General features: G+C 35.7%; 1 protein-coding gene across 1 annotated transcript in view; it reads right to left on the reverse strand.

The window, feature by feature from the left end:
• Nucleotides 1-13,627, reverse strand: part of CCDC171 (coiled-coil domain containing 171) — a gene marked incomplete at its 3' end in the record, with an annotated part of 346,216 nt that overhangs the window by 297,759 nt on the left and 34,830 nt on the right. Inside the window, exons 6-7 of the mRNA XM_081236213.1 lie at nt 8,474-8,664; nt 5,908-6,039 (exon numbers count right to left, since the gene is read on the reverse strand). Coding sequence (XP_081092339.1) covers nt 5,908-6,039; nt 8,474-8,664 — 323 coding nt within the window. The remainder of the gene's footprint in view (nt 1-5,907; nt 6,040-8,473; nt 8,665-13,627) is intronic.

Raw genomic sequence — 13,627 nt, forward strand, 5'->3', positions numbered from 1 at the left:
GCATACACACTAAATACATCCCACATAAACAAAAATATTTGATGTTCATGGAAGCGTTGTCTGCAATAATTGAAACTTGGAAAGAACTTAAATCTCAATCAATCCAGTAATGGTTAAACTAATTATGACATATGCATAGGAAAAAATACTATAGATCAGTTAAATTGAATGAACCAGAGATAGTTTATTAACTTGGCTAAATCTGAAAAACACAAGTGAGAAAGACAAGTTGGACAAAGACTCATACTGTGTGATACTGTATGTATATTTTAAAAATATACAAAATACTAAAAAAAATGATATATCATAAATGTTTACAGACAGAAAATTAAACACCAACTTCAGAATGATGGTTATCTTTTGGCGGTGAGATGGTGGTGGGATGGTGAAGTGATTCAGTCTTCAGTGATATGAAATTCGTTATGAATTCTTAAGCAAATATGACAAACACATGATCTAGATGGTAAGTGTTCGCTATATTAATGGTATTGGTTGGTTATATTGAGTATTAATTATATATTATATATTAATCCCTATTATTTTTTGTATGTTCAAATATTTATAATAGGTGTATGGTTTAATCAATGCAATCCATGTCTGCAGTACATTATAACATAAAAGAAAATTCCAAAAGAACTACAAAATACCTCATGCAGTTATACATCAAGATTAACTTGCCTGCTCCAAAATAAATTTTTTAAATTTTTGTCACAGAATTTATTTTCTCATCAAACCAAAGCTACCTGGATCCTTACAGTGAAGTGTGTGTGTGCATGTCTGTGTGTGTGTGTGTGTGTGTGTGTAACAAATAAAATCACACTAAGGATAGAGGAAATTGAGTGAGTTTTTCTTTTCTCCACTAGAAGGAGGTGTTGAACTTACAATATTTTAAAATGGAGCTTGTTTTGGAACTGACATTTAACATCAAAGTAAACCACACTGTGCTCTTAGAAAATAAACTTGCTTTCTTTCCACACCTTCCAGAAAATAGCCCCCAAAGTATAATTCTTTATACTTACTCATATAAACACTATTTCTTGAACTCCAAAATATGGTTTCAAGTCTGAAGGATTAAAGTAGTTAGAAACATATCAGAGCTAAAGTACTCCCCCTTCCTAACTTATGAAATATATCAATATAGATATAGTTACAACCTTAGTCTAGTACATGGTTATCTCTCTAAATCCCCAAAGCCAGCATAGTTCTACAATCAAAAATAGTGTTTACTACTGTAGAGTATAAACTAGTACTAACTTTATGTAATACCTATCACAAATTATAAATCCATAAACTTGAAGACCAAGCAATTATACTTCTAGGCATTTATACAGCTAAATCACATGTACAACAGAGCAAAGATATGGACAAGAATGTTAGTGAATCATTTTAAATTAAAGCAAAAACTTTTGAAGGAAATAAAATGTCTATCAATAAGGGATTTGTTAAATGTATTAGGAACTTCCACATGACAGAAAAGCTCTGAAACACTACAAGAATAGTGTACGAATATCAAAAGATGGACGCCAAATATTACTGAGGCATATTTATGTAAATATAATAATATATGTTTATACACCCTTAGATGAGGAGTAGGACTGGAGCGGGCAGGCTTGCAGGGGAGGGGGGGATTCCTTCACTTTGTGCTTTTAAATTTCCCTAAATTCAGGACATTTTTACAATAAGAACAATATTATGTAATTTTATAAACTGAATATTAAGATATTTCCTGTTTGGAAACAACAGGCAGTACCAGTGCCAGACTCACTTTCTATGCCATTTGCTTACAAAGGGCACCAGCAGACAGTTTCCCAGGAAGCTACCAAGAAAAGCGCCTTGCTACCCTAGATCATTTAAGGCAAAACTCTGAAATACTTCCTTTTCATGCAACTTACTCCAAGCTGTCCCTAGATCACAACTGTGCTTACCAGGTCAATCTCTGACATGTTGTACCCCAATCCCTAGCTGCTGTCTTATCATACAGCCAATGATTGATGCCCACACCTAGTCTGATACCTTCCTTTACCCCCTCGCCCCCCCACTCTTCCTCCTCCTTCTTCAGTCTGCGGTATTATTTTCAGTCTACATTTCCCATGCTCTTTTGCCATCACAAACTCTCCCACCCCTTGATCACTAGATATATAAACCAAATTTAGTGAGTGAATGAGGAAAGGGTCACTTTGTTCCGTGGCTTAGTTACAGAATTTTGGAAATAAATTAAATATGAAAAACATACATTCATCTTTTGAATGTTTTCAATCCTACTGATGAGTTATACATTGAAATGAACTATAAAAATGACAAAGGAAAGAGCATGATGGTTTACCACTGCATGTCCCACACTGCCTACAACAGAAAAGCTCATGGCTAAAATAAGCATCCTCAAAGTTCACATTGCTATTGCAGAAAACAAAGAAATAAATAAAAACAAAACAAATGTTCATTTTAAATAAAATTTTTAAATAAATAGAGATAAAAAATAACATATTTTTTCCAGGATCACTATAAACACATCGTTCTAAAATTACCGTGGCTTTGCTTTGGTTTGAAATTTCAAATAATGCTAAAGACATGGAATTTTTATGTTTATCAAAAGAGGACAGGCATTTAAAAAATGAAAAACATTTTCTTAAAATGAGGTAACTCCATTAATATTCCAGAGAAGTACACCTCTATTCAGCGCTTCGATTACTGGGAAAGAAAGGAGACATGGCATAAAATTAAGATTTGCTTTTTATAGTGAGCCTGAATTCTAAAGCCCAGATGAGAGAAATATTATACCAGCTTTGTCTGTTAAAGATGGGGTTTCATGTAGGTTTATTTAAAACTTATTTTAAAAACTGAATTCCCTTAGAGAGCTACACAAAAGAACACTATGTGATACTAACACCTAATTATAGGATGGAAACCTGAACCCATCAACAGCCAATAGAGAGAGGAGAGAATTTCCATCTATCCCTCAAGTTGTTTTAAAAAAGACTTTTTTAAAATATAAAAGGTTTCTAAGCTTGCTTTATAAAAGGAAAAGCAGTTTTCTTTTGTTAAAATAAAAAGGATAAGAAATTGAGAGACAGTGTTCTGAACATTTTGGTTACAGAGTACAATAAAATCTATTTCACAGAAGGTGGTAGTAACTAAGGAGTATATTCCCCTATTCTTCCCACACATAATAATTAAAGATTCATACAGAATTTCAAATTCTCTTAATACTTCATAATACAAAGTCTGATGTAACCACGTACATTTCATGTGAGATTTACAGGACTGACCAGGAAACTGCTATCAAAATCACATCATCCACACATTTAAATACAGGTCTCTGCATCATATTATATAAGTTCCAGGCTTCTGACTGGTAGCACTGGAAATTTCTGAGTATTTAAAGAAAAAGGGGGGGGGGGTTGGGACTGCCCTGGTGGTGCAGTGGTTAAGAATCCACCTGCCAATAAAGGGGTCACGGGTTCAATCCCTGGTTCAGGAAGATCCCACATGCCATGGAGCAACTAAGCCCGCGTGCCACAACTACTGAGCCTGCACTCTAGGGCCCACATGCCGCAACTACTGAGTCCATGTGCTGCAACTACTGAAGCCCACATGCCTAGAGCCCGTGCTCCACAACAAGAGAAGCCACAATGAGATGCCCGCACTCCAGAGCAAAGAGTAGCCCCCACTAGCTGCAACTAGAGAAAGCCCGCGCACAGCAATGAAGACCCAACGCAGCCAAAAAATAATAAATAAATAATAAAAGGGTTATTTTCATTTACTTATGTGTACTTGTTTGTTCTAGGTAACCCTGAAGACAATTATCAACAACAGCTCAAATGTCCTCTGCTCTGTGGTGATCTCCCCAGTCTCCCAGGCAATTAATTCATTTCTCTTTTATGATCCCATAGCATTTTGTTCAAAATGTTATTATATTACAATATATTTTCTCTCTTTACATGTCTCTCCATGTTGAGATATCTTTTAGGACAGAAATCATATCTTAATCAATTTTATATCTTCAGGACCCACAGTAGGAACTCAGAAAGTACTTAGGGAATGAATAAATGAACGAGTGACTGAATGAATGAGAGAACTAACTATACAAATTACAAGCAGACTCTAAAAATAACAGGAGCTAAAAATAGAGCTATCATATGATCCTGCAATCCCACTCCTGGGCATATACCAGGAGAAAAACATTCCAAAAGGATTCATGCACCCCAGTGTTCACTGCAGTGCTGTTTACAATAGCCAAGACATGGAAGCAACCTAAATAAATGTCCATCGACAAAAGAATGCATAAAGAAGATGTGGTACATATATACAATGGAATATTACTCAGCCACTAAAAAGAATGAAATAATGCCATTTGCAGCAACATGGATGGACCTAGAGACTGTCATACTGAGTGAAGTAAGTCAGACAGAGAAAGAGAAATATCGTGTGTGATATCGCTTATGTGTGGAATTTTTTTAAAAAGATAGAAATGAACTTATTTACAGAAGAGAGAGAGACTCACAGACTTTGTTGTATACCTGAAACACAACATTATTAATCAACTATACTCCAATATAAAATAAAAAGTTAAAGATGCAAATAAATAAATAAATGGGGTTACTAATGAAGCATAAGTTATTCATGTTAGACAAATTTGAAGTCATGGCCTTAGAGAGTTCAAGTCTACTAATAAAGAGTATAATTAGCTTTATATCATGAGAAAATCTGAAAATATATTTACCATTACCTCTGCTTAATTTATTTCCAGTGGTTGGCACATGTATGACAAATAAAGCCTTTATAAAATCTCAAAAACAAATAAAATAACATAAAATAAAAAAATAAAAATACTAAGAGGTCTAAAGAGTGACTGTCTTTCCAAATTCCACAGAGGGAGAGACTGGGAAGAAAAGGATTGCCCAAGGACCAAAGGTTTGGGAAAGATATGATTTTGTTGGTATTCTGAACGCTTACATATACAACAAATTCAGAATTTCCACTGTTTACTCAGCTTTCACTCTTAAAGAAATAAGGTGCTTTCTATTCTCTGCAGGTTTTGGGCCGCCTTCATCTCACAAAATTGTTCCTAACACAAAGCAACTCTAAAATTTATTTTAGATGGATATTTTTCATTCTGTAAAGAATGCATATCTTTGACATCTATATAAAGACTATGTTTCAATTTGTCATTTTGTGTAGAAAAAATGTTTGTCTTACCACAGAATAATTAAGAGAAGAAATGATGGAAATTTATTTGAAATTTTAAATTAGTTGGTTTTAATTTCTCCTACCTCTCCTTCAAAATAATTTACATATAATCTCCTGAAAGAATGCAAAGTGAACAGGAGTAAAAATCTGGAGACTTGTAGTCTTTTCCCACACTAATCACTCAGTCTATGATGTGAGTAAATCACAAATTGCCATCTGCTCATCTATAATGGGGATTAGATATAATCAGTGATTTTCAAATTGGACTACTCGAAGCCTGGGGGATTCTGTGATTTTGCGGGGAAGAGGTTAAAAGAACATGATTAAGAATTTGCACTTCTTAAAAAGAGTTCCAAAAAAAATCACTATATTATATGATTTATAAGCATCCTCTAATATCCAAAATCTGATTATTCTATTTCTTTATGTTGTTAAAGACTAACAGTCTCATATTTTAAATTGGAAAACTAAATGCCAAATGTATATGTGTCCTTTAAAAATCAAATAATTTATGCAGTAGAAGTCACCCAACTCTAATTCTAATAGTATCTTTTGGAAACAGTTGCCCATATTGTCATATAACTACAAATGAAACACGGCCTTCCAGAGAGCAAAGACTAGGAATTATTTTTTCCTTGAGTAAGCGAGTCAATTATCACACTAATGTAATCTTTAATTTCATAAGCATTAAAAACATATTTATTATTTTTTTAAAAATACCTGTACTATAAGTTGTAACTCTCTTCTTTCTGCTTCCCATTGTTCTGCTTGTAATCTAAACTCCTCCAATGCTGTCTCCCTGATATGGGACTCCATCTCATTCTTCTCCTGCTGATATTTTTCCAACGCTTCCTTTACGTGAATAAAATCTTGTTTTAGTATTAGATCAATAAAAGTTATCTTTCTTCCTTCATCCACAATTTAAATATACAAAGGGCTCTCCTTACCTATACAGACTGTTAAAACTCATTATAATTTATGTTCAAATCATTAATTAATAGAATAATTATATTTTGATCATCAGAAAGTATGTGAATAAGAAGCTATGGTTACCCATTTAAGCAACATTTCATATATATATAGATATAGATATAGATAGATATAAATAGATATAGATATTTAACCCAATTTTTCCCAAAAATTTAACTGCAGGGGATTGAACAAAATGCATCATATGATAGAGACAAAACAAAGTAGATTGTTTGGCAAATATGTAATCTATATGTAAAGGAGATAATATGGAAAGCTCTAATTAGCTATAGAAAGACTACTTGGATTATCCCTGATAATTTATATATAAATCTGACAAAGAACACTGTATTTACCAAAGGGGAGAAGGAGGAGTTTTGTGCAACAAATCAGTATAAGGAAACTCTAGAATGTTAAAAATTTGAAAAGTCAAAAAAATTGTTTTTAGGTTTAGACTATTAACTAATTTCTAGTTCTACAGATAAACAATATTTGCAAGAGGTTTTTCTTCTGGGGTTTTCCCAGTTGTACTACATTTATAAGATCTAATCTGGTTCAAAATCTTAGAAGTATAAAATACAGGTTTCCCAAGAAGCCCAATTTTCTAAACTATAGGGTTTTAAACTAAGTCTGCATTAACACAAGGAGAAAGATTCTGTGGTTTACATGAGACAGAGGGAAAGCCTCCTGTGTCCTTATAAACTGTAGCGTGGTTCTGCATAATAAAGACTGCCCTCCCAACTTTCACTAATGGAAAGCCAACAGGAGGAGCCTTGAGGCTTTTTCCCCTTAGGGCAAAACAGTGACTCCTCTTCACCCCCAAAGGTCTCTGTGCAGATTAGTTCAAAGCCAATTGTATAAAATCAAAGCAAAGTTCTCCTACCAAATAGGTGATCAAGATCACATCAAGATCTATAAGAGATCTTGAGATGCAGGCTGACTGACTATAAGGAATGCTGCCACCATTACCCTCTTTCCCCATAGCTCTAGACATTTCATGTGGAGAAGTTTATACAAAGCAGTTCAGGGACTTGTAGTTCCAGGTGCCACCTAAACTCCCCCCATTCAAATACTAATGGAGCCCTTGTATATGCCAGGCACTGTTCCAGGGTCTAGGAATATTACGATAAAGAGAAGAGAAAACTGTGACTGTTGACATGCAGGAAATCAAAAGAAGATATGCTGACAACGTCAGGGAACCTTTGTGCTGAAACTTTTACATTTAACAAATGCTTTTGTAAAATTATTTTTAGTGAAGATTTATTTCCAATATTCTGAAAAGCCATTTACACCAGTGGTACATGTAGAGCATTTTTATCATGTAATTTTTAAAATAAATTTATTTATTTGTTTGTTTGTTTTTGGCTGAGTTGGCTCTTTGTTGCTGCACACGGGCTCTCTCTAGTTGCAGTGAGCGGGGGCTACTCTTTGTTGTGGTGCACGGGCTTCTCACTGCGGTGGCTTCTCTTATTGTGGAGCACGGGCTCTAGGCGCACGGGCTTCAGTAGTTGTGGCTCACGGGCTCTAGAGCACAGTCTCAGTAGTTGTGGCGCACGGGCTTAGTTGCTCCGCAGCATGTGGGATCTTCCTGGACCAGGGCTCGAACCTGTGTCCCCTGCATTGGCAGGCGGATTCTTGACCATTGCGCGATCAGGGAAGCCCTATCATGTATTTTTAAATTTAAATTGGTACTTCCAAAAAATGGCAAATACAGACAATTCAAAATCTATCTTTTAAGTGGGTGGCAACTTCAACATTAAACCATACTTTTACTTTAGAGACTAAAAAGGAACAAAAAATGGGAGAATAAATAGCTCACAATAATTTCAATAAAAGGTCATCAAATATTTATATACCGTGCCTATATAGAATGTACCCTACACAGATAATGAAGATTACATCAGATACATAAAAATTTTTCTATATTTATTGCATATTCAGGTCAAAATCTGGGGCCCACATTTCTAAAATTACAAGTTTTCATGTTGCTGGACCAAAAGGGTTGTGGGTTCTTATCTTCTTACAGTATGCACATATAAGTGAGCTTTTTTTTTTTAATCAGAGATCTCAAACTGTTTTTCACAAAAGAAACAATATATATATTAATATATTGCTAAAGCATATAAAAAATAGACCTGCAAAAATGCCCCTAAAAAGGAAAGAAGAGAGGGAGAAAGGAAGGGAGTTATGGGGTGGGGGGGAAGAAATTAGATTTTCTTGCTTTCTGGTATTTTCTTTTCCAAAAATAACTTCAAATAATGTATAATACATATAATGAATATTAAATATAGAAAAATTCCTTCATAAAATATTTTACCTGTACAGTTTTCTCTAGCCTGCTTTTTTCTTTCATAAGTAAATCATATTTTTGATCGCAGTTTTGAATTATATTGTCTCTTTCCTCCAAATCACATTCAAATCTTCTGCATTCTTCTTTCCATTTCTGCTGGGAAGTCTGAAATGCTTTCTCCATCCCACTTGCCTTTCCCTGAAGTTCTGCATTCTGAGCTATTAAAAATATAAAAGAATAATAGGTACATTTACAACCATAAATTAAAACCGTAGGAGTTCAGAAACCTAGGCTTTGGAGCTGATTTCATTTACAACATGATATTAAGACAAAACATTTAACCACTTCATACCAGTGAACTCTTGAAAAGTTCCTGTCCCCAAACCAATCTATTCTACAATTTCTCAATCTCTTCTTCCCCTCCAGACAGAGGTGATTTTGCTGTGAAATGGTTATGACATATTCCTAGAGGCACGCCCAAGTTTAGATGCACCAGCTGCAACTCAAATGCTTTTTCTCTTATTCAAGAAAATAAATCAAAAAATTTTTTAACTGTGACATATAATAGGGCTACTTTTTCAAAAGACTTGATAGATTACAAATTTTGATTTTTGACTTGGCAACAAGTTAGTTGTGGCATATCTTACACTTGATACTGTCACAAAATTGAGGTTGGGAACCCCAGAACTATAGCTCTTTACTCCCCCAAAGTTAGGCTCGATTCACCTCTCATCCTAGTATTACCTCAACAATAACCATCACTTCCCAACTCATTATGGCTGCTGTTCTGCCTCAACACCTAGAAAGAAGTGATGAAAGGCTTCCAGGTCTGGCTCCATCACCTACCACCTGATTAAACCTCCCTGACTCTCTAAGCCTCAGTGGGAATAAAGTTGTTGTAAAGATAAAAATGAGGAAATATGTACAAACATACTTGTTAAACAAACCCCCCAAAAAAATCCAGTTAGTAGTATTATTTTTAAATTATATTTGTGTTTTGAATGGATCATATGTTCAAACTATAAAAGTTATTATCAAAGGTACAAAAAGTCTCCCTCCCATCAAGTTACTCTCTCTACAAGACATTATTTTATGGTTTAGTATCCTGTATTGCAGGTAAAAAGTTTGAGGCCATTTTGATTCCTGTTCCTTTGCATCTGGCCTATTTTTCTTTCCTTTCCTTTTCTTTTCTCTTTGAAAGCTTTAGGATCTTTCTTTGGTCTCTATTTTTCTGGAGTTTCATAATACTATGCCTTCACATGGGTCTATTTTTTTCCACTATGGTGAATATTCTGTGGACTCTTTCAATCTGGCAACTCACATCCTTCAGCTCTGAGATTTTTTTTTAAGTAATTTCATTGATCATTTATCCCTCTCTGTTTTCTCTCTTATCTCTTTCTTTCAATATTACCTATTATTCAGATTGGGCCTCAAAGTTTCTTGCCTTTTCTCTCCTATTTTTCCACCTTTGCCTTTTTTACCCTAATTTTGGGATATTTCTTCCATCTTTATCTTCCAATGCTTCTACTGATATTTTTCATTTCTGATTTCACATTTTTTATATCTTTATTGGAGTATAATTGCTTTACAATGGTTAGTTTCTGCTTTATAACAAAGTGAATCAGTTATACATATACATATGTTCCCATCTCTCTTCCCTCTTGCATCTCCCTCCCTCCCACCCTCCCTATCCCACCCCTCCAGGCGGTCACAAAGCACCGAGCTGATCTCCCTGTGCTATGCGGCTGCTTCCCACTAGCTATCTATTTTACGTTTGGTAGTGTATATATGTCCATGCCACTCTCTCACTTTGTCACAGCTTACCCTTCCCCCTCCCCATATCCTCAAGTCCATTCTCTAGCAGGTCTGTGTCTTTATTCCTGTCTTACCCCTAGGTTCTTCATGACATTTTTTTTTCTTAAATTCCATATATATGTATTAGCATACGGTATTTGTCTTTCTCTTTCTGACTTACTTCACTCTGTATGACAGACTCTAGGTCCATCCACCTCATTACAGATAACTCAATTTCGTTTCTTTTTATGGCTGAGTAATATTCCATTGTATATATGTGCCACATCTTCTTTATCCATTCATCCGATGATGGACACTTAGGTTGTTTCCAAAAATATGGAACACTTCACGAATTTGTGTATCATACTTGCGCAGGGGCCATGCTAATCTTCTCTGTATTGTTCTAATTTTAGTATATGTGCTGTCGAAGCGAGCACCTGATTTCACATTTTTAATTTCTAAGAGCTTTCTTTTTTTTATACCACCTGGTTCTTGCATCATGGATGGAAGATATTGTTTTTCAGCTCTGAGGATATTAATAATGTTTATTTGTTAAATCTTCTCCTTGCAGAGTTTCTGATTCTTCCAAATTATTTTTTTCTTTCTATTTTAGAGGCTTTCCACAAGTATCTGCTAATTCTTGGCTGCCTGCTCCCAATTAAGTGTAACTATAAGGGTGACATACCTTTTATACATCCACATAACCACTACCTAGATTCTGAGCTTCAGGGTGAAACTTGATAACTGTGGTCTGATCAAAGTAGGCCATTTATTAGGAAATCCCCAACATCAGCATCATTAGGTTTTTCCTCTTGGCTTGGTCAGATGACCCATGGAAGAGTTTTCCAAGCTCCCACATGAAGTATAGATATCTCAGTGCTAGCTTTTGGGAAAGTCAATAGAAAAAAGGAAGCTGGAAGGAACAGTTCCTCAATATTTAACATTGAGTATGTTATCTTCCTGTTTTTGCCAGTCTGGACACCCTGTATTTTATCATCTCCAGATATTAAGTCCCCCGAATTACACTAGGAAGTGGGAGCAATCCCAGAATATCATACTCTTGGGAAGGGGATCTAAGAACCTAAGTGCCTCTAGAGCAAACAGATTTCATCTAACCCTCTTTATTTTACTTCTGCTATTCCAATTCCTAATTCCAAAGGTAGCTGGTGCTTCCAGTTCATAAGCCTTTGATTATCTAACAAGTTGTGTGCCAGCTTTCCCAACCCCTGGCTTAGGATTCTGATGTCTCAGGTCTGCTAAGTCAGTTATCCCTCATCCATTCATTCTCCAGCTTCCAAAATTTTCTCTCTTATCTTGTCTCCTCTCTCAGTCACTATGAGATTATCTCTTTTAATATCCCATAACTCCATCAGGTTGTTTTTTATTCTACCCTCAATATTTTATCATATATATAAAGTTTAAAGTATTGTAAAATGAACACCTGTAAACCTCAGACTAGACTCTATGATTGTTAACATTTTCCCATATGTATTTTCTTTACCACACATTCATCCATCTATCCATGCATCCACTCATTTTTTTCATCCTTCAGACCATACTTTTTTATGCATTTCAAAACAAGTTGCAAAGAAAAGTACATTTCACTGCTGAATAATTAAGCATTCATACCAATAACATAGAATTCAATTTTTTTTGCAGGTAAAATTTACATATAGTGAAATGGACAAATCTTAAGTGCTCCATTCAAAGAGACTTGACAAATGCATACACTCATGTAACCAAAATCCCTATCAAAATACAGAAAATTTCCTTCAATCGGAAAAGTTTCCCCCTACTTTTCCTAGTTAGTCCTCACTGCCAACCCATCCTAGAGGTAACCGCTGTTCTGATTTTTTTTTTCACCAACGACTAGTTTTTTCTGTCCTAGAATTTCATATAATGGAATCATACAGGAAGTCCTCTTCTGTGTAAAGTTTCACTCAGCATAATGTTTTTGAGATTCACTCATGTTACTGAATGTATCAGTAGTTGGTTCATTTTTATTGCTTAGTAATATTTCATTGAATGAATATACAAAAATTGTTTCTTCATTCTTCTGTCAATGGATATTTGGGGTTTTTCTCCAATTTGGGGCTGCCATGAATAGAGCTGCTATGAAATTCTTATACAAGTCTTTTGTGGACAAATGTTTCTCAGAGAAACTACCAAAGAGTGAAACTTCTGGGTCACTGGATAAATATATGCTTATTTTAAAAGAAATTGCCAAGTTTTTTTCCAAAGTAGTTGTACCATTTCACTTTCTCATTAACAAAGTATAAGAGTTCCAGTTCCTCTACATCCTAACTAACATTTGGTATTGACAGTCGTTTCAATGAGAGCCATCGGATGGGTATCAGTGACAGTCACTGTGGTTTTAGTTTGCATTTCTCTGATAACAAATGAGGGTAAGCATTTTTCATGTGATTAATGGCCATTCTTCTATCTTCCTCTGTAAAGTGTCTTGAAATCATTTGACTTTGGGCAAGTAACTTCCCATCTTCCCTGGACTTCAACTTCCTCATAATTAAATAAAAGTCATTAACTTGTACATCTAGTGCCTTTCAAGTCTTATAATCCTAAGTTCCAGATAGTAGTTTAGTAATTAAATGCCAAAGGTAATCAAAAGTATTTTTTTTTTTTTTTTTTCTTTTTGCGGTACGTGGGCCTCTCACTGCTGTGGCCTCTCCCATTGCGGAGCACAGGCTCCGGACGCGCAGGCCCAGCGGCCATGGCTCACGGGCCCAGCCGCTCCGCGGCATGTGGGATCCTCCCAGACCGGGGCACGAACCCGCGTCCCCTGCATCGGCAGGCGGACTCTCAACCACTGCGCCACCAGGGAGGCCCATCAAAAGTATTTTTGACCAATGGCCAGGCCAAGACTAGGGATCATAACCTTTATAATATTATAACTTGACATTCACTTGGCCCTATGCAGTTAACAAAGCACTTTTATTTTCTCATTTCATTCTTAAAACAACCTAGGTTCGAGTATCAGTAAGTGGCAGAATCAGGACCTAAATCTAAATCTTCAGAATTCACGTTCAGTGTTCTCTTCATTAAAACCTGCTGAGTATAAGAATGTTCAGGGCGGGCTTCCCTGGTGGCGCAGTGGTTGAGAGTCCGCCTGCCGATGCAGGGGACACGGGTTTGTGCCCCGGTCTGGGAAGATCCCACATGCCATGGAGCGGCTGGGCCCGTGAGGCATGGCCGCTGAGCCTGCGCATCCGGAGCCTGTGCTCCACAATGGGAGAGGCCACAACAGTGAGAGGCCCGCGTACCGCAAAAAAAAAAAAAAAAAAAAAAAAAAAGAATGTTCAGGTCAACATTATTCTTAATAAACAAAAACCAGACACTACCCACTACCAATAGAAATGGATGAATATAAGT

The sequence above is a fragment of the Mesoplodon bidens genome, assembly GCF_964165515.1.
Source record: "Mesoplodon bidens genome assembly, chromosome: 6".
NCBI lineage: Eukaryota > Metazoa > Chordata > Mammalia > Artiodactyla > Ziphiidae > Mesoplodon > Mesoplodon bidens.